At 38.4% G+C, this 27,176-nt stretch overlaps 1 protein-coding gene across 9 annotated transcripts in view; it reads right to left on the bottom strand.

Moving 5' to 3' along the window:
- The window catches only part of MCTP1 (multiple C2 and transmembrane domain containing 1), a 292,028-nt gene that overhangs the window by 25,608 nt on the left and 239,244 nt on the right, over positions 1-27,176 (bottom strand). For all 9 annotated transcript variants that reach the window (XM_030004938.1, XM_030004937.1, XM_030004939.2 and 6 more), the window contains one exon: positions 16,292-16,345. In XM_030004938.1, coding sequence (XP_029860798.1) covers positions 16,292-16,345 — 54 coding nt within the window. The remainder of the gene's footprint in view (positions 1-16,291; positions 16,346-27,176) is intronic.

The following is a 27,176-nucleotide window of genomic DNA, read 5'->3' as shown; positions in this document are numbered from 1 at the left end:
TTTCTAAAAGAAAAAGGATATTAAAATAACTAAGCAAGGAGAAAGAGGTAAAAGAACTGATATATTTCAAAAGATTAATAGTAAACTATCATAAAATTTGGTACTAGAGCTGATGTTTATTTATTAATCTAGATCAAAAAGAAGGAAAGTTGAGATGCCAAGTTTATAGGTGACAGTATTACTTAAGGAGGTGATGTCAAATTTCTGAGGAATATAACAAGGTTAGATGAATGACTAACACTAGTGGTTTAACTTTACCTAGTGCCATTACATAACCTGATGAGATAATTTCAGCTGAAGTACTGAACTCAAGTTAAAAAATAAAAATAAAACAGCAGATCCAGAAAAAATGCAGACACGAGTTACTGAAATAATGAAAATTGTGTGAGGAAAAATAAGACAATGAGCAACAGAAAGTACTAGGACATTTTAATTTACACAGAAGATGAATGAACATAATCAAGATATTCAAAATAATGAATGGTTTAGAGAAAGTAAATTGGGACTCTTAATTACTCTCATAAGGTGGTAGAGAGAAATGTTCCATGAGCTTGAAAGGCAGCAGAGGTAAAACTGATAAAAGTAAATTATTTTTTCCATATAATGCAAAACTTACTGGTGGAATTTTCTGCCAAAACAGCATTAATAGGAAGAGCTTAATAAAACTAATAGCAGAATTAAGCACATACACCATCATTTTCCTCTGAAATTATCAAAATGGTGGGTAGAACAACTATCCATCATTTCAGAAAAAAAATGACAGTTAAAATCTCTTGTGGAACTCAAACGACAAGAGTCTGAGCCAGAATAGAGTGCAGAAGTTATTGTGAAAATTAAGCATATACAATATATACATGAGCTGAAACCTTCCCTGTTTATTATTTGAGATACTTGCATCTTTGTTAAAATGTGCCAGAGCGGTAGTAGGAGAACAAGAAATCAATAGACAGAATCATGGAACCGCTGGTATTGTAGCCTAGAAAAAAAAAATACCGAGAAGTACAGTCCACTGTTTGCTAAAAAGGATTGGACGGATATACACAAAAATAGTCTCTTGTTTTTTTCACCTCATCTGTACAGTGAAAATAAACTTCCAATAAACTTCCTGAACAAACAGGGTCATGTAAGTGTTTTCCAGTTATAGCACTGATTTCTTCTAGAAGGAAAAAAACTTGCAAATTCTACTTTTGGCTAACCAATAAATGGTTAATTGCACTGTGTTTTTTCTGGTTATGGAGACTGGCGCATACAGAATGCATATGGCATGCCCGTGGTTGTAACATTAGTCACTTACACCAATACTTATGTCCTAACAGCTATTTTATGTTCCAATCCATGCTTTGAAATACATTCATTTTTATTACATGGTTGTACAATAGCATGTACGAAAACAAACATGTAAGAAGATCTCCAGCATTCTCGGGGAGGAGGGGAAATCTGAATACCCTCAACCCGATCTCAAACTGAAAATCACCCGAGAACCTCTGCTTTACATATAAAAACACAACAGCATTTTTCTTTGAATTTGCTTACTTTTTATTTATATGACAGAATTGCTTAGACATAGCTACTACCAGTCAGCGCCTCAAAACTTTGTCGGAATTTCTTCCTCCTCCTGAGGTGCTGAGCTTCACTCTCACATGGACTCCGAGCTTTGGAGAAGCCGGCACTCCTGAACGCACAGCTCCCGCACGGCATCCTCCTGCACTGCCTTGGCCCCGAAATCTCATTCCCTTTGTATTGACTTTAGTGCTTTTGATTCCTGTGCCGTTGAAAATATTAATGTATGCAGCGGAAAAATATTAACACAGTGCTACAGGGGAGAGAAAGGGGTGGAATTCACTAACAAGGCTTGCTCAGAAACAGGGGAGCATAGAAGCGTGTAGTGTGCCAAGCATTTCCCTCCAGTACCTGGAAGCACCTGGGAGATACCCCTGTTGTGTTACGATAATGCGAAGGGAACACAAGGAAGATCGCCTGGCAACTGGAGATGGCACTGCCTGACTGGGTGCCCTTCCAGGGCTGTCTTTGAGATTGCTCCCCACCGCAGGGAGATGGCTCAAGCTCTTTATTAGTAGCAGTATTAACACTAATAAGTGAGAATATTATTAATATTAATAATTAACGAACATCATTATTAAGACTTTCTTTGTTGTTTGCCCTAGGAAGGGGAGGGTGGACCTGTCAGAGCAGAGCCTGGTGGGTCCTAGCATCCCCAGAGGACGAGTCTGCCTTGAAGCAGGGGGCAGAAAAACAATTAGCTGCACCAGAGAAGGTGGGTGAAGAAAGTAAAAGACCATTAAATACTAAGTTATCAGCTATGTCTGAGCTTGCAAGGTAACAAAGCAAGCCCAGTTAAACTGAAGTAAAATGGGCACCACTTCTCAGAAAAGTAGTGTAAGAAGATAGCCACCTTCTTCACAGCTGGTAATCATAATTATTTTTTGTATTTCACGCACAGGCTCTATTTACCCTCCTCAGCTGTTGCCATGTTGTGTCCTTAGTTGTATTTTGTGAGTGCTTGAAAGACCCTTTCAAGTATGAGGGCACCACTATGTACAGCACTGTGTCATTACGCGCAGTTCCCAGCATCGGAAGGGTTGAGATCTGCTCAATGGCAAGAGGCTACTATTTATTACAGCCTTCCACATGGTCATTTGTTTCCACCTTTTTTATATTCAATTTAAGTGGCATAAATCCTTTTGGCTGATTCCAGTGACAGAGTTGCACTGAGCTCTCCCCTCCTCACCTTGTCTAATATTATGGAGCAAACCAGAAGTATCTTAATTAGAAAGGATGTATATTATTAAAAGAAAGACCCAAATTATTCACCTGAAATATTATTGAGAAACAATATGTTCTAATCTCATCCACAACACATTCAATTTTCCTTGCTGTTACTACAAACCTTACTTCAATAAACATTTTTAAAAACTCAACCAACATTAAAGTAGTTTAAATAGACATCTAAACCCGAAAACAATAGCAATAACTAAATGCTGTAAATTATATGTAGTTTATGGTGGAGGTAATTTAGCATATCTAATCACAGTTCCAATTTTCTCCTATGGCGTAAGAGTAGGAAGAATTATACATGGAAAAGAGGAGGGAGAAGGAAGAAAATAAAGATTTCCTCAGCATGAAAACTTTTCAAAGTCCTAACAGCAGGTAACCTGTCTAGTATATCACACTTTATAAACTCCTGCCAGGGCTCTGGCTATGTTTCTGCCTTCTGTCCTTACATGCTTTGTTAGGATTCAACTCTGAATAAAGATATTGATAGTGCCCAGAAGAAATGTAAAGTGTCTGGATGGTATCGATATCTCCAAATGGAAAGAACAACACTACGCGTGTCGAGGTAGTGGAGCAGTGTTGGAGTGCTCCTCATCCTTGACTAACCCCTCTCTAGATAAATGATGGAGAAAGTAAAGCAGGATATTACTACAGCATAATTGTAACAATATTTTTGCTGTTTAGTTTCATCCTTGAGGAAATACATCCTTTTTGACTCCCTGGAAGCCATTACAGACCTTGTCCTTGTAAATGACCTTATTCAAAGTAATAAAAAAAAGAGGAATATTGAAATAAGAACATGGGGTAAGAGCCCATTGACTGCAGACTCTTTTATTTTATTTTTTAGTGTCTTTTAAAAAGGTAAAATTGTATTTTCTGAGTGTTTTTCATGTTCAGATTGTAAAAACAAATTCCTCCAATGGTCTTCACCTTCCTGACAGGAGGTACAGAAACCATCTTGGGTGTCCAAGTCATGATACTGATTTTGGGGACCATTTTGATCAAAAGTAATCATCACAGGCTTTGAAATAGAAGCATCGATTTATACCATAATTCTAATAGCAGTGACTGGGATTGTAAATATGTGCAGTAAATCTCATGATCTGCAAATAGTTTAAGGCTTTTAGATACAAAAGTGCATTTTACGATGCGCAGCACACACAGAATATGTGGTGCTCACTGACGTCAATGGTTCCCAGGGTTCATCATGAGTCCTCTGAGTTTTTCTGTCTGATTATGGGAATAAACCCGCGTTTGGCCACTTTTGTCTTCAAGCCTGTTCTATCATTGACAGAGAACAACAGATTAAAACAATAGTAATTGTCAGGATTGATCCAGTTTTAAAAATGGAAGTGTAACACACTTCTACCTTTCAGCATATTTGTATTTTGCCATCACTTTTGAATAATAAATGTCAGTAGAGCAGTAAGATTATTAGATAATTTCCTTAATAGTCTAAGCATCACTTCCAATTATTTCCTCAAAACAGTCCTTAGAAATGTAGCATGTTTTCTTTACAACTGGTGTTTGTGCCTGTTTTCTGTTGCTGAAAACATTTTTAAAGGATGTCCAAAATCATGTAGTTTTTAAACAATTAGTTTTATTTCCCTCTTCATGCAGTAGGGATAGATTGTTTCCTTGGCATTTTCTTTTTCATTGCTAAAGCAGAAATCCCCTCCTATTCCTCTTATGCCTTTCAGCTGATGAATTTGTCCTCTTTTTGCTAACCTTACCTCTTTCCCTAAAAAGTCTTAATTGACATTGTAGTCCAGTTTGGTCAAATTCTTTTTACCTATTTTCAATACAATTTTGTTTTAACCTTGGATCTTCAATCAATCTGGTGTAAAACTACAGAGACTGGATGCTTCTGGCTGTCCTTTCCACCCAACGGATTTGTGAACACAGATCACCTAGGGTTTCTGAACTTCAATGTATTTTGTGGGGCAAAAAACCAAAACCCCGTGTGTACTGAATTGTATTAACTTGGCCACAAATTCCAAGTTGCTGTGTGCTTATCGTCTTAGAGACATAATTCACACAAATTTTATCTATACAGAGGAAATACTCTACAAATACAGAGCTCTGCAGACAATGTCCTTGAGAATTCATGCATTGTCCCCACCTATCCCAGTGAAACGCAAGCATACAGCCATTTTCTTTCTCTTCTCCTCTCTGCCTTCCCCAGACCTTTTCCCCTGACTCACTCTCCCCATATTTGCTCAAGGAGTTACTCCACTGTGCTGCTCCTTATCAAACAGTAATTTCCTAGAACTATTAATACTTGTGACAAATGACACCATTCATAGACTCACTCCCCCAGGGCTTTGGCACTGTGCTTAGCCAACGCAGAGGAAATAGGTAGGAGAAGAAATGTTTAAAGGAAGGAGAAAAGACCTTTCTTTCCCCACTCTAGTTCTGAACACATGGATAGACTGCTGAATCTTAACAATCTGAAACCACACATTAAAAAGTCTCAGTATTAAAATGAGAATAAAGAAGAAAAGTCTGTACAACATTACCATGCGCTTGAGGTACTTCCAGTAATACTTGTGAATGACCTGGAAGTAAATATTAAAACTGTTTCTTTTCTCCAACAAACTTTGAAGAAAATAGATATTCCAGTCTCCTAGTTAAGGACCTCAGCAGTTGCCATCAAAACATGAATTGCACAGCAAAAATTCGAGGATTTGGGGATTGGTGGGAAATCAATTATTTGATCCCCAAGCCACAGAAAAGAAAGAAAAAGCATCAGCAAAGGAAGCTTCCTCCACTGTTCTGACAATAAAAAATAAACAGTGTATTGGCACGAAAAATAACTTAAAAACCTAATGTATTTGATTAAAAAAAATCTCTAGGGTTCAATAATTACTTTCTATCCTTTACAGCTACTCTGATTTGGTCATCTGGAAAAAAAAAAACTGGCTCTGTTCTATGTACTTCGACAAATCTTCTATAATGTTCTACTTTTCCTTGCATTTTAATGCTGACCGGCTTTTAAAAGCAAATGGTATTTCTTCAAATTCAACAGATATGTCTATCTGTGGTGACACCTGAGCTCCTTATCAAAACAGTAATCTGGAGGTATAAAACATGTTTTATAGGGGGTTTCTCACCAAAATTTTTAGGGGAGAGCTTCAACAGTGTGAAGTGCTGCTCTTGAATCTGTTGGCTTTTCTTTGTGGCTTTTTGGGACTATGGCCCATGAACGAGCAGTCCCTGAAGTCTGGCTGGCATCAGAGGAAAACAGAGCCCCGTTGTCCAAACCACCGCGTTTTCCTTTCAAAGGCAGCCAGTCTGAAGAACAAGGAGTCTCCAGTGATCTCTGTGCACAGGGGTGAATTCCAGTCTCCTGAGACAGGGTTTCTCCAAAGACCATCATTTCACACCTTCAGGTGGCCTTTGCTGGGTGGGTTGTGCTCGAGCACAATGTTAATTACATCCTTGATTAGATTATTTTGAAAAGCACCTTTAGCCTTGTTTGAAAACAACTTTCAGTAAATCCTTGCAGTTCCTCTCCTTAGTCTGCAGGCATTGATTTGCAAAAGCAAACCAACAAAAGGACTATATGCAGCTGTCATCTGAACACTTTTAGTGCATTACCAAATAAACAGACAACATTTCACTGGGGAAAAAAAAATCTTCAGCACTTTCAGGAAATGACATTTCCGTACTTATGCATTAAGACTTCAAAATTCAGCATAAAACTTTTTTTTTTTTTTTAAATATCACAGTGGTAGAACACATTATCTTCTGAATCAATATATCCTGAGGAAGATGGGTGAAGGATTACACAACGTCAGAGCTGTTTGAAAAAATTATTTAGTAACAAACTGTCTCTTGCCCTATAACATTATATAATGTAATTTCTGATAATGCAGCTTCAAGCATTCCCTGAACAGACTATAAAATCTTAATTTTTAGTAGACTGTCCAGAAACCACAACTATTACTATGCAAACCATTCCTCTATCAAAATGCAGGGGTGTGTATTATACTTCAGAAAAAAAGCTGAGTAAACTGTTTCCTGATCTTCACTATATGCTATGTATTGATCTAAAATATTCAGGCAGCATTTGTTTTTTGAGAGTGGGAAGGAAAGTAGCCCTGGGACTTCAAAGAATAGACAAGAAGATGCTTTGGTGCACACAAACATATGCATAAATTTCAAATTCCCTCCAAAATTAAAAAAAAAAAAAAAAAAAAAAAAATCCAGCCACAAATTAGCCTCCTACTCACCAGCAAAGAAGGTATTCCAAAGGATTTCTATCTACTCTTTCCCTATTGGTATTTAAAATTTTAATCAACCAGTAATTAAAGGCCAACAAACAGCTTTTCCATACTTAATTTTAAATTATAGCTAATGCCATACATTAAAGGGATAACAATGCAGTGCCATATATGCTGAAGGTAGGAGGAGCTGCATCATTCTTTTGTGTAAAATACTAAAAAGCACATCTGCTGAGCAATTGATCTTAAATTACTATTTCTGATTGCAAGAAAGCTTCCAATTAGCAACGGTGTTCTGACTTTTTCACACTGTTAAAGAAAAACAGAAAGCAATACTTTTTTGATAGAATGCTTTTCTCTCAGAGCTCTGTGTTACCTAGATGCCATTAGATATCTGTGACATTACATAAATGAGTGGTGTCCATTTTGTTTTTCTAAACTCGTTAGCCTTCAGAACAAAAACAGTTTGCTAACATAAAACCTGTTTTTCCCATCCTGGACTTTGTTACTTTAGCACTTGAGCAAGCCAAGAAAAGATAAAAAGGGAAAGGAAATAGGAGAAAGAGAAAGAAGAAAGAAACAATACTTAAATATTTATTAGCCATTTCTCTTACATGTTTTTTGAGACGTATGAAAATAATCCATATACATTCCTCAGCTCAATTACTTACAAATAACTTATCTGTAGAATCAAGTAAATCTGTCAGTTGTGCAAGTTTATTTTTCCATGTGCTATCTTGAGATAAGCAGGTCTGTAATATTAGATTTCCACTGACATAATTGTGCATGAATTCTGATCTGATTTAGTATTACATGGTGCAAAAGGTGACACATTTTCTTTAATATAGCCCATTAGAAAAGGAAAGGAATTGCCAGTGTATGAAATCTGAGGAGTTTGATTGAAAGACTCTGGGACTTTGGGGTCAACTCAGTGGAAAAGTAACTTGCTCAACTACCCCAGGCACTAAGCACTGTGACAAGCAAACCTAATACCCGGTGTAGTTACTCAGTTAGACAATCAATAAAAACACTGCATTATCAGACTGCTACAGCTGTATGTTAACCTATCGTATTACCTTGTCTGCTCCCAAACCAGTCAAACATGCATTTGCTGATCATGCAGATAACACAGATAACACTCCCGTCCTTAAGTCACATTTAATACTAAGCCAGAGTGCTAAACCAACCATTTATTGCTTTTCCATATGCCACAAATTCTAATTTTCAGATCTATCTAAATTGTACACTGAAGACTACACTCAAAGCACTACTGAAAAGGTAAAGGCAACTGCTCCAAAATTAATGTATGTGAGATTTAAGGTAAGTTCACTACAGTCCTACATGGATGCTCAATCCACACCTGTTCTCCCAGCACACATTCACCCGGAGCTTTGCGGCCTCTCCCTGCCTCCTCGCCTTCTCCTGGCATCTTGGCATCCTTCCCCACATCCCTGCCTGCCCAATGCTTGGCCAACCCTGCTCCCTAAGTTGTCTCCATGTATTTTTTTTCTTCATTGGTTTTTTGTTGTTTTTTTTTTTTCTTCACTTTCTGCCTGTTCCAGCTCTTACTCCCACAGGCTCCTTGACTCAGAACTGCTCCTACGAGGCTCATGGGCAGGCGTCCGTACCCTTGGTGTGCAACCCAACAGAAAAGTCAGTAAATTCACATTGCCCTCCCCAGCACTTGGTTCCAGTGCTTGACCTCTCATGAGTCCACACCAGGCAGGAGCAGCCGTGGCAGGTCCCTGCCCCTCTGGAAGGATGCTCTGTGAGGATACAGGTGGGGAATTCACAGATCAGCTACTTGGCTTCAGCAAATTTCTGCTGAAGGTTGGCAGACTGCACCCTCTTCCCCTGGCCAGACCTCCCACCAAGCTGCGTAACCTGTCCAAGCAGAGATAGAATTTCACAGGAATTAGGAAAGCCGCATCCTTCATGTAGCAGTTACCTGTCTCTTTGGTTATTTTCAAGTCTCTGCTAGCAGGAGGGTAGATATCCACAAAAATATATACTTTTTCCCACACTGAAAACCAATATATTCATCCCCACACTTAAGTTTTAAAATCTATCTGTTTTAATGGAAAGTTAAACGATTAAAGAATCGTTTCTAAGGCTGGACTGTGAATACTGGAAAGTAAGCACGTTTCATATGTGGTGCACACCTGATGCCAATAGACACCGAAACCAAGAAGCTACAAAACTGAAGCAGCAAAGAGCTGCTTCAACCTCTATTCCAACAGAAAGTGGGAAGAGGTAGTGCAGGATGGAGAACTGGGCAAATCTTTTTTCGGCAGAGATGACATCACCTGTTCTATCAGTATTTGAATGTCCGTCCCCATCCCCCCTGCCAAAAGGCATGTATACTCCAGGGCAGTGGAGAGGAATATGTCTGGTAACAAAACTCCTGTTGGAAAGTCTCTAGGCATTTACAGATATCTGCTGGTTCGGAGCTGTATCTCCACGAACTTCTGCTGGGATGGGTGGAACCAGTTGCCTCTTCTGAATGGAAGCGTATTTAAAGCTTCCTGAAGCAGATGACCACAGTAATTAATTTAGAGAAGAACTGCCCTGGTAAACTGCCACACCTTTGGAGCTTTTCTAGTAGTTAGCAGTAAATGCACAAAATTCAGATCTACGAAACAAAAAGGAAGTAGAATGAAGCTAGTTATATGCACTATTTGTCCATAAGCTTTATTCATGCCAAATTTACCTCTTTATCTGGCAGGAGATGAAACCTGAGTAGCAGCAGACTCTGCTCTCTGCCACGCTGCGCGGATGCTGCTGCATAACGCCAACTTTGTAATTCCATACCACACTCCTCTAAGGAGGAGCTTTGCACTTGAATTCTTTGGGGCGGGGGTGCCTCCTTCATTTTGTCCAGATTATATTTTGCCTGGATGATCTGTCCAGCAACTTCATCACTGATCCACACACCCACACTAAGTAAACAATATAAAATCTTCTACTGACATGCGCATACTTCAAACTGCACACAAAATATATGCATATTGTTTGCAAAAACTTGCAATTTGTTTTCCCATATTCCTGTATCTTCCTCCATAGAGCACAGCAATGCCTGATCAACTGTCATGGCAAATTTTTGTAGTTGAGATTGCAATTTTTCTCACAAGCATTTCAGTGAAGTCAAAGGCACACACCTAGGTTAAAAGGTAGATTTTCAGCTGTGCTGTGCTGCAAACCTCAGCATCAAACTTCAGCTGAAAACCCAGACCACGACATGCCATCCATTTTGCAGAGAGCCGCATTGCTGGGCATCATCTTCTCCCACAGTATGATCTCTGCTGGTCCTTCATTCTCATCCACGTACACTGTTTCAGCCACACATCTGCCAGCAGGGACCGGGTCCATGCAGCACTCATCCTCATGCTAGCACTTCTCAACCATCACATTTCTTCTACCAGGCTTCCGAAGTTGTGTCTTACTCATTACCATCTCTGCTTTCTGTGGGACTTAGATGAAGACTCATTCTGTATTACGGGCTCTACACTTTGCTGCAGAACAAGTTCAAAAGGCATCTCTCTAAAACAGGTGTTTGGGGCTGTTCTTTGGAAGGCTAAAATGGGGAGTTATGAATAAACCTGACGAAATATTCAGGCGGCTGGCAAATACTCATGTATCAGTGACTACAAGGCTTGCTTAGAGTCACAAGTGGTTCATGGCAGCAGCTTAAACAGAACCCAGATCTCATGTGTGAAACTATGTTAAAAAATTCTGTTAGAGAATGAGGAATGGTCCATTCTTACCACTTTTGAAGGCACATAACAGACGGATTCCTCTGGAGCTAAGGAGTAAACCAACCTGTGCACATAGTAAGGTTTCAAAGAGAGCCCAGCAGTAAAAGCTTTTGGTCGTCGCCTGCAACACTCATCACTTCTCTCCCCTGAGTCACAGAGAAGACCATACAGATGTTTTTATTACACCCCATTTTATAAAGTTACTTTTTGAGGAGCTGGGTGAAAACAAACCTTTGCTTGGTCTCAAAGAATTTCAATCTGCTTAGTTATATTAAGAAATAATATTAAGGGTAGAGGAAAAATGTAGGGCAAAATTATGTCACATTCTGAAACACCCAGCATAACTAAGACATATTCTTCATTTGATTTAATAATCTATTGAATTATACTTGGATTACTTAATAAATGAGGAACATTACCCACACTATATTAGTCACAGTTGGAAAAAACCACATACATAGATGACTGTAATTCATTCAACAGTTTATAGACCCACGGTCCGCCAGGGACTATCACACACACACACCTCCTTGAGTGCCAAACTTCAGATACGAATCTCAGATTCTGATCTTACTAATACTTATTTTACTGCACTAATTTTGATAGTATTTCAGGACTACACTGGGATGAAGAAGGCTGATCTTGCTAAAACTAAACCCCTCAGAAGTCTATCCAAGTTACCTGTTTTCAGAGGTGCACACTTTGATCACAAAGCCCATCCGATGCCCCAGTACAGGGCGGGATGGAAACTGCTCTTTGTGGAAGCTCCTGTGCAAAGGCTCCACATGATCCAAGGTACATCTAAGCAAAAGTAACTCCATGGCTGTGACTTTGGGGTGATCCAGTGATCAGAAACAGCATCAGCTGATACTCCAGTGTATGGGTTGAAGCAGCCTACACCGCCATTCCTCCTATTATGTATAATTTTGATAAAAATCACATGGCTCTTATCACCATCTCTATAAAACTGAGCTGAAAGCAAACTGCACTGAGAAGTTTGACTTCTGCAGCTGTATGCTTTAGACTGCCCTGTTGTAGGCTTGTTTGGTAAGTACACATAGTCTAGCTAAGCTTTTAGGGGACAGCAGTTTCATATGAAGCTACAGTTTTCACTGGAGGTTGCTGTTAGTTTTTTATTGACAGTTGGTATTTAGGTGCTATGTTCATGTGGAATTTAATGGTGGAATCAAGCTATAGGTGAACCTATGGATTTATTAGTTCTGGAATTTTCTCTTCACTCCACTCACTCTCTATTTCTTTATTGTTTTTCCACCATTTATTTTATAGGAAATAACTGCCACTACAATAGATTACAATCTTCTCTTTTACAGAATATAAAAATATAGGCTACATCGGAGTTATCTTTCCTCCTCCTCATGATCTGCTCTTGGTAAAAATGCAGGGCATGCTTCTGAGACAGGTTACAAACGTGTCTTGGCTTGAAAACAAAGTTGGTACCTCTCAGCAGGGATGATTAAAAGCTTTAAAACATATTTTAATTTGACTCAACTATCTTTCATTATAAAAGCTTCTAGTTATCTTGAAACATAATAACATTGACTCAGAACTGCAAAGAATATTTCAAAGAACGAAAGCCTAGAGAGAGAGTAGCCGAAGGTGCAAATGATTTGAATATTTTGTATTAATAAAATACTGTTACTGCTATTAAAAAGGTAAAATAAAATAGTGCTCATACCGTGCATCTTCCTCCACTTAAATGTGCAATAGTAGCATTGCTCACTGGCCTGATTCTGTGGCATGCTGAGGGCTTCCCACAAAAAGCTGAGCTGAAATTCTTTGTGATTATCTGAAATCTTACCTGGAGCTTCTTCAAAGAATAAAGCTATGTGAAAAGCATACCTGAACTTCTTAATGACAAACTAAAATCTTATATACATAATTATGCATATTGACTGCTACATTATTATAACATAACTGTGTAAAAATCCTTTTGATAGCTTGTTGATAACTTGACTTCATGTAATTTAACTGACCCTTATTTGCCAAGATACTGTGTAAGCCGGTGTTTGGAAGGGAGCCAAAACCAAAAAAAATTGAGGAGAGAGAGAAATCAGATTAAACTGTAAATCTGTGGCTGGCATAGGTTTAGCAAATGGTACAGAACATATGGAATGCAGAATCCAGTGCTATTTCTTGGAAAAACTAGTATTAAACTAAGGACAAATGCCTGAGCCAAACAAACTACATCTTTTTCAGTTCCTAAATACATAATATGACAAAGAAACAAAATTAGAAAAAAAGTGTTCACTGCTAAGCACCACTTTGTAACTGATATAACAAGAAGTATACTTGCCATTTTAGTTTATTAGTCATATTGCAACTGAAGATGAAAGTTAATATTCTCCAGGAAAAAAGAACCATTCTATGACCTTAAATTGACAGTCCTGTCTACCTTAATTACAGCAGAGGGTGAAAAAATAGTTACTAAAATCCAGAACATTAGAATGAGACTAAGTAATATGTAAGTGCAAATCTACCTTGTCAAACTCCTCTCAGTATTACATACCACTATTAATAAAATGCATTACTTTAGCTAATTACATACATTTGAGCATTCATCATCCTCAGTTTATTACTTCTCTAACTCTGCAACCTAGGGATGTCGAGCAACGTCCCTCCATCACGCGTCCCGTAACCTACATCAGTGCATGCCCACATGGACCTCATCAAGTAGCCAAAGAGTTGCCCTTTCACTGTGAGCAAGTGACTAATATCTAAGCTGGCTCTAAAGAAAGACACTTTTCATAATCGCCCAACAATCTGCTAAGTGAAAACATATGGATAGGCTTAGGTAAAGCCTGCCAGGGGTCTTTACTGAATGGAAAACAGGTGCTCCAGTTCTGTGCCATGTAATACCCCATTTACCGTTAAGTCCAAAGGTTACAGGACTAATAGCTGCCTTGTGGTAATCAGGGAAAGCAAAGACACTGGCCATGCTCAAACATCTGGGACATATTTTACATACTTGCAACATATGCTTCAGTTTCAATTAAAGTGAGGCTTTGGCACATTTATTAATCTTTTTACTTTTATCGCATAAGAAGACCCATTTACCTGACTTTTCTATTATGCCGTATGAAAAAAATACAGAGAAATAATAAAAGCCAGAGGCCACTACCAGCTGCTGTTACAAAACGTGCATTTTTTTCTCACAAAACTTCATTTTGCACACAGCTTTAAGAAAAAACATATATGAATTAAAATAATACAAAACTGCACCCTTCCATTTTGACAAAAAGATGTAAGAGGAAAAGCAGTAGTTAAGAGTACGTCTAGTGTGCCAGAAAGGAATAAACACCCTACCAGCTTCTAACAACAAACAACTCGGTCCTAACCATGCACATACATTTTACAGTTTAGCCCAGTGCAAAATAATGCCCACTGCAGAGAGTACTGAATATACATGGCAGTCCATACGTGCTTATTTTAAAACGTGTAATTTTCTTTTCCACTCAAACAGCATATTCAATCACGAGAACTCAAAATGTTTGCAATCATGAAGATAGCTTTGAATTTATAGAAATCAACCTAAACACCTTCTGTATAGAAAACCAGCTCTTAAATATTCAATAAAAGGGCTCACTGAATGCACACGGTAATGTCAGTACTCACTTTTATTCAACCTTGGTAACCAGATCTAGAAAAATGTTTGAACTCTGGTGACAATTTGAGAAAGCTGAATATTAGATCACAACATTGAAGCCTAGAGTGATATTTCTAATTGGGTATGTTTTGCCTGGCATCTGCTAATCGCCAGAGAATTGCAGGGTGGGGGGGGCTGACCCCCGCCTTCATCTTCCCTTTTAAAGGAGTTTGTTTAGCAATTTCCAAAAACCACTAAGTGGTAACTACATAGGCTGGCTTAAACTACAAGCAGTCAAGCACTATTCTTTGTGAACTAATCACAGTGATTACAATATCCAGGAATACACACGCTATTGCGGTGATACTTTTGCACCAGCTCTAATAATAAAGCAGGAAAAAACAGGAGAAAATGGCCTCAAATGGATGGCAGATCTATGTTTATCAGAAAAGAAATGATGATTCAAAGCCAGCATGTTGAGTTAAAATACAAGCTCTCCACAGTTACATGACTGACCTTTGCAATAAATCATATATTTTATTGCCAGAAGTGTATGCCCATATCATTTAGTGTTAAAAACCATCACATACGTGTTTTGTAAAAGAAGGTTTTGTTACTACAGTGTTTGCTGATTCTGAAATGATGTAGCTAACGATTTAAGTGATGTATAGAAGAATTCACATAATAACTTTCTGTCAATTGTAAAATGTTGGAACTGGCAATGGAATGTGGAAACTACTCTTTTTTTTATCATCTTTCAGATCTTAGGTGTTAGCTAACAGAAAAATAATCATTCAGGGGATTAACTAATCACGGTGAATTTTCTGACATTTCAAATGCTGCTGCCAGCCTATGAATTCTTACAGTGGTATGTAACTGTACATCTCAACTAGAAACAAAGGTCAAGGGCATAAATTAAGATACACTGTTTTTCTCCTCTGGAAAAAAAAAATTCATTGCTTTACTGTAACAGAAGTGGGGGAACATCTGTGAAGGTCAAAATCATCTGTATTTTAATTCAGAGTTCTTGTAAAATTATCTATTTTTTCCCTTTTCTTTCACAAATATCTCCTTCCTGGTATGAAAATACCAGCAACAACAGGGCTGTCTTCACTGCACTCATCTCACCAGAAAGCTGTCCTGCCAGCGCTAGCCATTGCTTCAGTGGTGCAAGGTCACTCTAATTTCTTCTCTCTGGTTTTTCTCTCTCCCTGGGGGACAACCAATCCGAGCAGTCCCATAGCTTGGCTCAATAAGATGTGGAAATGAGCTGTTATTTACTGTGGTTGCAATCCTCAACCCAACCAGCAGCCTCCAAACTGAACCGCGTTTGCTCAAATAGCTGAATGATCTGCAACAGTTTCCCAGCTTGCTGGGCCACAATGCCAACTTCAAATAAAGTGGATGTCTATGAGAATTGTGATTATTTAAATGTCATACAGAGTGCAAAACACATCAGCCATTCTTCTACCAAGTAATTCTTTGAAAATTATAGATGTCAATATCCCATCTTTAACCAGTATGGAGTTGCTATTTCTACACTATTTTTCCCCTAAAGTGCAGCCCTATTTGTAATACTCAAGACAGGACAAATTTTTGTCCTTCAAAAACAGTTGTCACTGCAGTTATCTTCACAAGAGCTATCAAGTTCCAGACAGGCTGAATTATTTTTGTTCCTGGCAGAAAAAATATTTGACCCAGCTCTGGACCAAGGAAAAAAAAAAAAAAAAAGGCAGGATTTATAGTCCTCTATCCTTTCCTGCAACACACTGTAGCATTGTTAGGATGATAAACAGCTCTGTCCAATTTTCTGGACTAAAACACTTCAACTCCTTTTTTAACTGTCTGTAAAAACAGTGTCATGTCTAAATTCTCCCATCCCCAGATACCCAAGTGCTAGGAAAGATAATTACCTTGTCATCTCTGTCATCCTCTTCTTCCTCGTCCTCTAGCATGTCCTCCACTACCTGCAGACAGAAACAGTAGTAGTTGTCATGATTTAAAAAGGAAGAGTTTTGTTCTGTCAATTCTAAACCTTTTGTAGATGAAAACTTTATTAACATTTGAAATAAATGCACAGAAGGAAAATGTACAACTAGGAAAAAACACTTGATCTTGAGATTCAAATTTAGGAAAGTGTTATAGCTTTAATTGACCTACATTAGGGAATTATATACTGAAAACCCTTCCTGTACAAAATACTTGCTTGACAATTTAAGTATTTAAAAGGTAGTTCAAAATTCAATATATGATTGTTTTAACTAAAGGAATCCTTTGTCAGCTCCACTGGTACCTATGCAGCACACACAAATGCTTGCTTTAAATTTACTGTTGCCTACAGAAATGTGCAATATTTTTAATGGATTTTACAGCATTCACCAAGAGAGTTTTGAAGAATACAAAGCTGGGAATAAATTTGTACTAGTTTACCTCCTTACGATCTACAGCCATGATATATAATGTATGCTTTATCAGCATTAGCACTGTGTTTCTTAATAGTGATTTTATACAATCTGCGCATCTAACTTTATGCACATTCATCGCTAGCTGCAGTTGCCACATGTCTGCATCTACATATTTTTCCATTTAAAGTCTTTTCAGTCTAACACCATAAAATACATACATACATTCAATTCATTCTACAAATATTAATAATTATTAATCACATCATGAGCATGCAATTAACCACTCTAGTGGTTAAATCTAGTTTACAGAGAGATTAAATGACTTTCCGAAGATGGTCAGTGGCAAATTCAGACTTAAAACTCTCTCATAACACTGTGATCAAGTCTTCAGCTTGGGGAAAATTCTCCATTGGTGGAATTGAAGTAAAGTTGTACCTCATTATAACCAGAAAATAATGTGGCTCTTTATATCATTATTTATATGTAAGTACTTATTAGGATATAAGAACAGACATAATGAAGGTCAGCAAAGATTGTATTACAGATTGAAAAAGTGTATACTATGTATTATAAAATATGCATAAGAAGGACAAGAAAAGGAAAAACTCATTGATATGAAACATTAATACTTTGGCCTATTTCAGAGACTTGCCACCAACTAAAACCATAGTTTACTTTGTTATATAGGTGAAGCTACAAACGGTTTTAGTGTACTTGTTATTTAAGACAACACATTAAAATTATAACTTCATAATCAGCCCCCCAAACACAGCTGCAAGGATATTCTCATCAAATCGAAATCCATGTCCAAGAGCTAAAGGGACTTTAACACTACACAAGAGCCAAATTCAGGAAGGAGAAGAACTCAAAAACAAAGTGTGTATCAGATGCCTTTCTCTGAGTTAGCTCAACCATCAAGAAGATCCCAGTTAATCATGTTACATGGGCCCAATGCAAAATGTAAAGAACACACAGATTGATTTAACATGCATGTCTAGTAGAGCCCTCTGCATACATGCAAGTGAACTGCACAGTTCAAAATATTTGCAGTTTCAGCTGGTCATCCTTGTTTGAACCCAGTCCCAAAACACCTCTAGCAACAAGCCTGGGACTTGGGAGGGGAAGGACCCTCCAATTCTGTCTATGGGCTACCCTGTCCTGGAGCTTAGCATCAAAAGAAAAACTAGAAACACAAAGAAACAGTGAAGAGTGAGCATGTCCAAAAGCACAAGGAAGAAGCATGGCCCGAGCAATTAAGGAACAATTACTCTTGAATTCTTTCCTGCCCAGAAGGACAATTTTAGCAGGAGGAGCCTGACTGACCAAATCTTCTGCAGCCTCTGACCAGCTGCCAGCCAGGCAGACGTATTCGTGGAGTCCCTCAGGCTGAAGAAGGAATCAAGTCTGTGCTCTAGCCACCATCCATGAAGAAGAAGCCTCCCTCACCAGTTTCTCCTCTGTTTCCCTTTTAGGCCAGCTCTGCTCCATTTCTTAAAGAAAGGGGATCAGAGACAGTGCCCTGAGACTTTGGGATGGGGTCTTTGGGTCACACATCTCAGCACTGAGAGAGGGAAATGTTGAGAGCATGTTGCTGAAATGCTTGTCAGCTCCTGCTTGGCTCAGTATGCCATTTTACGCATCCCATTTGGAGGGGTCTGAGAGATCCTGTCTGCACGGACCTCTCTGTGGAAGCAAAGGCATTTTCAGTTTCCCATTCACCTGCATCACCTCCTTGTTCCTCTCCTCTCCTGGTAGCTCACTGTCATCTTCCCTGGGCTGTTCCAAGTGTTTGGGGAGCTGAGCTGTAAACTACATCACTGGACTGATTGAGGTCTTCAAAAAAACCCACCCTAAAACTTTTAATGGGGATGGTTGCAGTGACCCAGTTTACTGAGCAGCTCCAGAAACAGTAGCAATCAGCTCTACCAAGAAAATGGTGAACTGAGACAAGAGGATGAAAACAAGCTGTTAAGGGCTGCAGCGAGATGGAAACCCTCTTAAATCAGTTTTGCCACACGAAAAAAGTCTGTAATTACATCATTAGGTGACTAAAGCCCAAGGTATAAACCTGAATCTGTTGACTCAGATACTGCCTACACCTGGAGCTGACTAAACTCACTAGGTCTCTTACTTTTCAACATTAATATTCCCCAGACACTTAAAGATCTCTTTTATGTACATCCAGAAATTCCTTGTCTTGACAGGATTGAACAGCAGAATGCCTATCTCACATTAGCGCTAAAGTTAGCATGGAGACAATTAGTTGAATTGGAAACCTCTAAAATTGTTGCAAATGATGGCACCTCACTGAAATCACTTGCATGACAATACCCATTCTAAATTATCTAGGTAACAATACTTCAAACTCACTTTTTTTTCCTTACCCATCTAACGATCTCAAACTACTTTACAAGCTTCTATAGACTAGAAAAATGTTAACTTGTTCAAAAGACATAAAAAGTCCTTTGAAATTGCTTGAAGTCCAGGACTGAGCCCAGATTTCCAGCTCCTCCATTCCATTTTTTAATTCAAAAGCCACTACCAGTCTGTGCTCTTGTTCTAGGTTAGTCATATCACCAATTACATTGAGCTTCAGAGTACTGAATTGTCTGGAAAGGAAAACAGAATTCAATTATTGTAGCAAAACAAAATGTAGTAAAAGCATTCCTATGCCCAAGATGCATAAATGATTCTTTAAAGTATATGAAACATAGCCCATGTGTTCACTTGTCTTGAAATTCAAAAGGAAGAGTTAAAGGAAAAAAACCAACAAACTATGAACATTCAGACAGTACAGACACAATAACACAACTTATTAAACCACCAAAACAAGTGTTTTCAGAACTTTGACACAAATTAAAACAACGAAAGTAGATTCTTCATAATCATATCATATATGAAGAATCAGTTTGCTGAAGCCTTACAAAAGCCATATACTGAAGTACAATCTATTTCTGCAGAACAAAGCAAGGCTGTTCAAGAGAGATACAGTGGATCTGAGCAACAGATTTCAGTTTAACATTGTAGTAAGAATACTGTAGAAAAAACCCCCACAATGGAATTTTTTCTCCTTTGATTCTGCCTCATTGCTATTCAAATAAAGTGCACATGTGCTGCTTTGGTTTGAGGGAACACAGTAGTTATTCGGATCTCTGTGTCAAGCATTGTACCTGGGGGAGGTATGATGGGGGGAGGGAGCAGACAGGGAAGGAGGGAGAGCAGAGACAGGGAGGACAGGAAAAAGCATATGAAAATAAAATGAAACATTAGAGTTATTTTATTAAAAGTTCTATGGCAAAAATCTTAGATTGCCCCTAGAATACTCACTCTAAATTATGCCTTCCGATACCTTGCTTGAAATCAAGTAGTATTAATCAAACAAAGGAAGGGCACTGGGGAAATCAGAAAGATCTAATGCAAGCAGTTAAAAGTGACATGACCTTCTGTAATGTCACTTGTCACAGACTTATATGCTGCATACTGGTAGAAGGTCTTGAAAGAACCTGCTTCTTGGTACTGTCCCTTGAATGTAATACTAATACAGATGACATTTTAAAAAACACACGTAGACGGCCTCAAATACAGCATGTCAGCTACTTCATGGCCAAACAGTAAGCAGATGATGTTTATATGTTGCAAAGCAAGATCCTTCCTGTGCAAAATAGCCCTATTAAAAGCTTATTAATCAGAAGGAGCATGCAGTCTGATTCCTACATACTGCCATTGTTCCTGATCCATTCCCACCCCCTTTGAGGAACTCAGTCTATAAATACTGTACGATTCATAATCCATAGGAGACTGGAGAAGCATCTGTTCCATCGCAGCAGCAACGGTGCACAGCTCCGTTACAGCGGGTTACCAGAAGCAAGCACAACCACCACGTTTGCACGCCGAAGAAAACCCCAGTGTTTGTGGGCTAGAACGCAGTCCTCCGAGGAAGCTGACAATTAAGTACAACCTGCATTTATTCTAAAGGTGATCCACTGACTAACAAACAGGATTTCTAAGGAAAGAATTCATTTGGACTTCTAACCTCAACACCTGCAAAGTAGGGTTGTATTCTAGCTATTCACAATTATGTTGAATCAAAACCCCACGAGAGAACTTTAAAATACCTCCTCCATCTAAAGAGACTGTGGAAAAATGACACGTTGAAACTTAGCACCGCTTCTAATGAAAGGTCCTTCTCTCTTGGTATCAGCCTGCCGTTTCTCATACTAAGTGTGCAAACTGCAAGTCACTCCATGAATTGTCTCCTGTTCTAATTTCTTTGGCTGATCCAACAGAAACACCTGCACAGAAGATACTTTGATGTCTTCACGTGTTAACAATACCAGCTATCTGCTCTGCGCTAAATAAAGAAAAAATAAAAGGAGAGGCAATACCAGATTGCAGATAACCCTGATGACTGTTAACTTAATATTCTTCTTTAATATGAAGCAACGCCCACCGCCTCCCATCAGCACTTCTCTAGATTTGCTTATCTTGCTTGATGCGGTTCTTCAAACATAGGGGGGGTTTCAAATGACAAACAAAATAAAACACTTTTTTTGCTATATCACATGTTATGGTGTCAAAATATCTGCAGACATTTGTATTTTTACATAAAGGTATTAACATTCATAAGACAAAATAAAAGAGAGAATGAGATTTGGTTCCAAATTAAACACATTTTAGATGTGCAATGAATGTGATTGGAATTGTACTGTTCAGGACCGTCTGGATCTCATGTTAATTCGTACTGTCCCGACAAACTGTACCGTATGTTTGTGTGTCACTCGATTCAGCGTTTATGTGTAAATGTAATATAAAATTGTGCGGTGTGTATGGATTAAGAAGCATGCATAAAACCACGTGGGCTCTCTCAGGTCATTTCCAGGTACTTCAAGTTGAAGCAAAGACATTCATTGCCAACAAGCCCGCTACAGCAGCAGTTTTGTGCTCATTTTCACAACAGGACGTCTGCTTCTTTCATGGAGTTGTCGAGGAGAAACTTTAAAGGAGATACAGCTTAATTAAAATGTCCACCTTTTTTATACCACATTTATAAGGAAAATAAAAATCAAATTAACAGATTCTGATTTAATAGTTCAGTATATCTGGAATACAACTGATTCTGATTTATACTATTAATGTTTTGACCTTGGGGTATTTCATCTGCAGTAATCATCAAGATAACTGAACCACTAGATGTAATAATAATTAGTGTGATAAGCTTGCCAGTAAGGTTGAATATATTGCGGTACAGAATACAGCAGACTAAAAAGAAAAGCATTAGTACTTCACTGCTAAAATACTTCCTGATTTTTACAGAGACACTCAAATACAATTATTTCTTCCTAGAGAACGCATTTTCTTAGCTTATTCTGGGAAGTGCTCATGTTGTAATTTAGTCTGATTCTTAATAGGAAATGAGACTTTAATATGGCTATCAGATGCCTTTTGATGCATGCTACTGACTACACGTAGTTCTGTAATGTCAACAACAGAATTTTTATTTACAGTATAATAAATTTCTTGGCAACATGCATGGGCAGTAAATACAGTTTATTATACAAGAACATGCAACCTTTTCCCTGTTGTCAGCTTTATATGCCCTCAATATTCAGTTGCCAATGTAGTTAAGACAAAGTAATTTTTAACAGAAAAATGGCACAAGTAGCAGGCCTTTTTCTCTATATTTCTTTCAATACTTGGTTCTCATTTATTTTAGCTCTTTCTTGTATTTACACAATGCACTGTGAACTGAATATTAGGTGTTTATTTGAAGTATGTCTCCATCTAAAGGCTTCAACATGTACTGTACACTTTGAATGTCAGATGTCTCTTAGAATGGTTCATTTTTAGTTTAGCAGAATGAAAAAAAAACATTCTTTGCTTGGCTAAATATCAATGGCAAGTTTACTGTGCAGGGCTATTAAAATCAACACCCTCACAAAATTTTGTGAGCTGGAAGTCTTGGGCAAAATCTCATGATAAACTATCTTATTAAGAACGCAATGGCTCGATATTGGTTTTCACTGTTATTATTACTTCTAGTCAAATAGTTTTCAGATTCTAGTGGGACCAGATATGCTTCTCTTATAAAACAGCTTTTATCTAAATAATTTTAAGCTTGTGGGTGTTACACAGTCGCTTACATTCAAATCTGGAGCTGACAAGTTTCTTGGTAGAAAAAAGCTGTCTTATGTATTTTAAGTGACAATGTATGTAATACACATATTATTGTAATTTCAGTTATTTTTTTTTTCCAGGTGTTGATACATTTCGGTAAATACATTAAAACTGCAGTACAGTCCCAGAGTTCTTAAAGTCTAGGCTGAATTAAAATGTGCTAAAGTAAAAGAAAACCGAACCAAACATGAATAAAAATCTCACATGACTATGGGAATTTTTACTAGAAACTAAACTGATGTTAGGTTATATAATATTGATTATTTATAATAGCCACTACAAGCTGTCAAATGAATCTTGTTGCCATGTAAATCTTGATGCAAATGCAAAAAAAAATCATTAAAACAGTCTCATAGAAAAAATGCCTCTATGTGCGGTGAACTTCAATTTTATTTTAGATGCCCACAATATTGGAAGACTATATTTGAAAAAATGTGGCAAAATTAAAATTAAAAAATCAATTGGTTTATGATAGAAATAAATCCAATTTTTTAAAATGCTGGAGATATCTAGGGTGGGGTTTGGTTTTGGTGCTTTGTCTTCAGGTGACCAAAACCAGCCAAAATATTCCAATTCTGTAGTGCATTTGGTTTTTGTTACTGCTACCGGGATGAGAACAGCCACATAAAGTTTTAGTAAGGGGTTACTAAATACTCTGATGCTGTATGTAAACCTCTGACGCAGGGATTATAATTGCAGCGCAGACCGTCTCTTTTAACTGTAGCCTAGATAGTCACTTGCAGTATTTTATTCTATTATGCTGCAGGAGAGAAACGCTTTCTGCCCAACTTATATCTTTATATAGTGTACTGTGTGACTGTTAAATTAGTGCATAATGCATTTAAAATATTTATAGTACCAACATTTAGTTAAATAACCTTTATGTAAGATTTATGTTGATTTGTTCATTTCTCATTTAATGGCAAATTATGAAGAGCATGTTTCATAAAGATAATTCTCCATTTAAATTCAGCAGGCCATTAAATATTAAAATTATGTTTCTGATGCAATCTCGAGCAAATTTGTCCAGCTTCAGCGATTATTTGCAGTCATAAAAATTAGACTTGATTAATAAAATTTAAATGCTTGATTAAGCTGACATTTTGATGTTTCTTTTCTGATTTATTAAAAAAACCCCTGTCCCATAGCAGGCCACTATAGTGCATTTTTCCTCCCCGACTATATGGATCATATAGAAAGAACAAACAGCTGCATGGAGACAGCAATGGTTCTCAGCAGACTACTTAATATTCAGGCACGTGTTGCTGGTGGTCTTTGTGCTCTGATAGCACCCACACTGAACACACAGGCGGATGATGACCGGTTTGCAAAAGCCTTTCTAACTTATTTTATAGATGGTAACAAATGCAGAGCAAGTTTGCGGTGCTGATTAATCTGGCAAAAGTAAGGCAGGCTGCATGTTTTAAGAAGAGCTCATGGACTTTGCTGCACCATTCGGAGTGATGTGCTGATCGCAGAGAACATAGCTCTAGTTAGTGGTTAGCAAATAGAAGGTAAAATCCTTTCTGCATGATGTTGAAAATCATTCTGCAAAAACAACCGTATTTTCCTTACTTTTAGAAGTGTCGTGAATCAGACTAGTTTTACACACATATTGTTCTATGCCTAACTCTGTATTCTCCCACCAGCTCTCATGCTTTGGGGATTTCCTGGCTGCTGCTGTTGCTATCACACCGGAGACAAAACTTCTCAGGAAAGTACAGTCAAAACGAAGTCAAGATGTAATTGCCAACCTGACAACGCCCTTTTGTATCATCTTGTGCAAATGACATATTCCAGACACTGTCTAGCTACAATAGAGGGACAATTATATTTAGTTTTGCCATAAATTCAGTTAATTTTGCCAAGAATTCAGTCCTCGGCTAGAAATCACTGCTGAGTCCCTGGCAGAAGAAGACTTCTGGACTTCAAGCACAAAACCCCTCAGCACTGCACAGGCAGTGGATGGGAAACACATGGTGTTTGTCCTGTATTCATCTGCAGATGAAACCCTTTGAAACGTTTTCAAACTAAGAACTTTATGGACTCATGCTTCCATGCTTTAAGACCATAATGTGAAGAAACACAGAAAAATCATCTTACTACCTTGTTTATTTGCTCAGTAACTCAGTTTTCAATTTGCAGGAAAACAGGTCGTTAAAGTCAAGCACTCTTCTGGTGGGGTTGGTTTCTGTATTGAATGTACAGCAAGGTGGCACTCTCTGTCCCAAACAGGAGCAGCAACAAATTCACCAAAAGCTCTCGCAGACACTGTTGCTTTGCCTCCAGAAGAAAGTGATCGGACTCTAACCAGAAAAGCTCTTCTAGCTGCAACTGAGCTGGGCTTGCACAATCAACTCAAGCTCACCATGCTTACCACCCTTTCTTGAGGAAAGAAAGAATCCAGTGAGATGGATATATTTGTAAGCATCTTTCTTCCCATTCCCCGTTTTGTTCTTCTTCATGTGGCAATTTCCAGAAGACACATAAAGATAAATAATAAATCTGACTATACATATCATATTGGAGGACTATATAAAAAGTACCCACAGAAACTGGTTAAAATCTCAAAATGAAAGGTTGTCTTTAACAAAAGTTATTTTTCTTCTATTCTCAAAATTTCATCCTAAATGTGTCCAGGTCTACCTTTTAATAGAAACATATATTCTAGAAATGTAAGTCATCAAAGCCTATTTCACAAAAAATCTCCAGTGAAATTAAAAGATGTATTGTGCCATTTTATATCACTCTTACAAGATTAATAATATGTGTGTATACTCTATTCTACAGATTCATAAGAATTTGTGTATGGCACATTAACTCCCAGCTGCTCACCATCATTTTCTATGCAATGACATGTGCAACTTGAAACTTCAAGAGGAAATTAGCTATTTAATATTTCCTTAAAGGCTCTAAGTATTAACTATAAATGCAGGATGTGAACTGAAGTGATTAAACCTCTTCTCCATAGGGGTATATATGGCAGAAGAACATTCATAGGTAACTCCAGGCATGTGCATTGTTCTTCTATTAAATTTTAAATTGCTTGGGAAAAAAACCTAACAAATAATAGACCAAAAGGAGAGAAAGATTAGTATCTTCTGTCAGAGAATCACAGAGTGGCAGAGGTTGACAGGGACATCTTGAGATCAACTCCCCTACTCAAGCAGAGATATCAAGTCCAACACCCCTACTCAAGAGAGGTCACCTCTGAGCAGGTTGCCCAGGACCATGTCCAGTAGGGTCTTGAGTATCCCCATGGATATACTGGTCACTGGAAGTGACCACAACTTCTCTGCACAGCCTGGTCCTAGGTAGTGACCACACTCAGATGGAATTTCGTATATTTTGGTTTGTACCCATTGATACTGTCTTGTCACTGGACACCACTGAGAAGTGCCTGTCTCTCTCTTCTTCCTCTTTCTTCAGGTATTTATAGACATCATTAGGATCCCACCTGAGCCTCATCTTCTCCACACAGAGCAGTCCCAGCTTGCTCAGACTCTCCTTGTATGCCAGATGCTCTGATCCCTTCACCATCTTCTCTTTGCTGGGCTGAAGTGAAACTCCCCTTCCTCACCTTCCCGTCTTGTCCTGACTAAAGAGCCAGTATACATCCATGGCATGATGGTCATGAGAGCAATCCCACCATGTCCCTGTGATCATGTATGCATGTAACTCCACGTGGACCTCTTAACTCCTTCCGGTTCCTATGCTGTGCACACTAATGTACAGGCACTTCAGGGAGAAACCCCCTGGCATGCTGGGTTCTCAGAAAGGATGTGAGAGCCTCTTCCAGGGTGGCATTTCCTTAACTGTGTGCGTACACCTGAGGCGGGCCCCCTCTGCCCTGCTTGGTTGGTTTTGAGGTCTCTCCTGCCCACTTCACCCTGCACCCCTTGCTTCCCAACTCAGACCACCACTTCCTCACTTGATTGTGGGTCTTCACCACCTCCCTCCCCCATCATTTCTAGTTTAATGCTCTCCTCATCAGGTTGGCCAGCCTTCCGGGAAAGATTTTGCCCCACTTAGTGAGGTGGATCTTGCCTCTTCCTAGCAGTCCTCAATCCTCAAAGAGGATCCCATAGTTGTAAAAAACAAGTGCCTGTTGTCAATAACAGCTGTGCGACTGGTTGTTGACCTGCCAGATCTGTCCACTCCTCCTCCAGCCCTTCCTCCTCAATGGCAGGATCAAGGAGAAGACAACCTGGGCTCCCTG

The sequence above is a fragment of the Aquila chrysaetos genome, chromosome Z, assembly GCF_900496995.4.
Source record: "Aquila chrysaetos chrysaetos chromosome Z, bAquChr1.4, whole genome shotgun sequence".
NCBI lineage: Eukaryota > Metazoa > Chordata > Aves > Accipitriformes > Accipitridae > Aquila > Aquila chrysaetos.
This window is presented reverse-complemented; position numbering and strand designations above follow the sequence as displayed.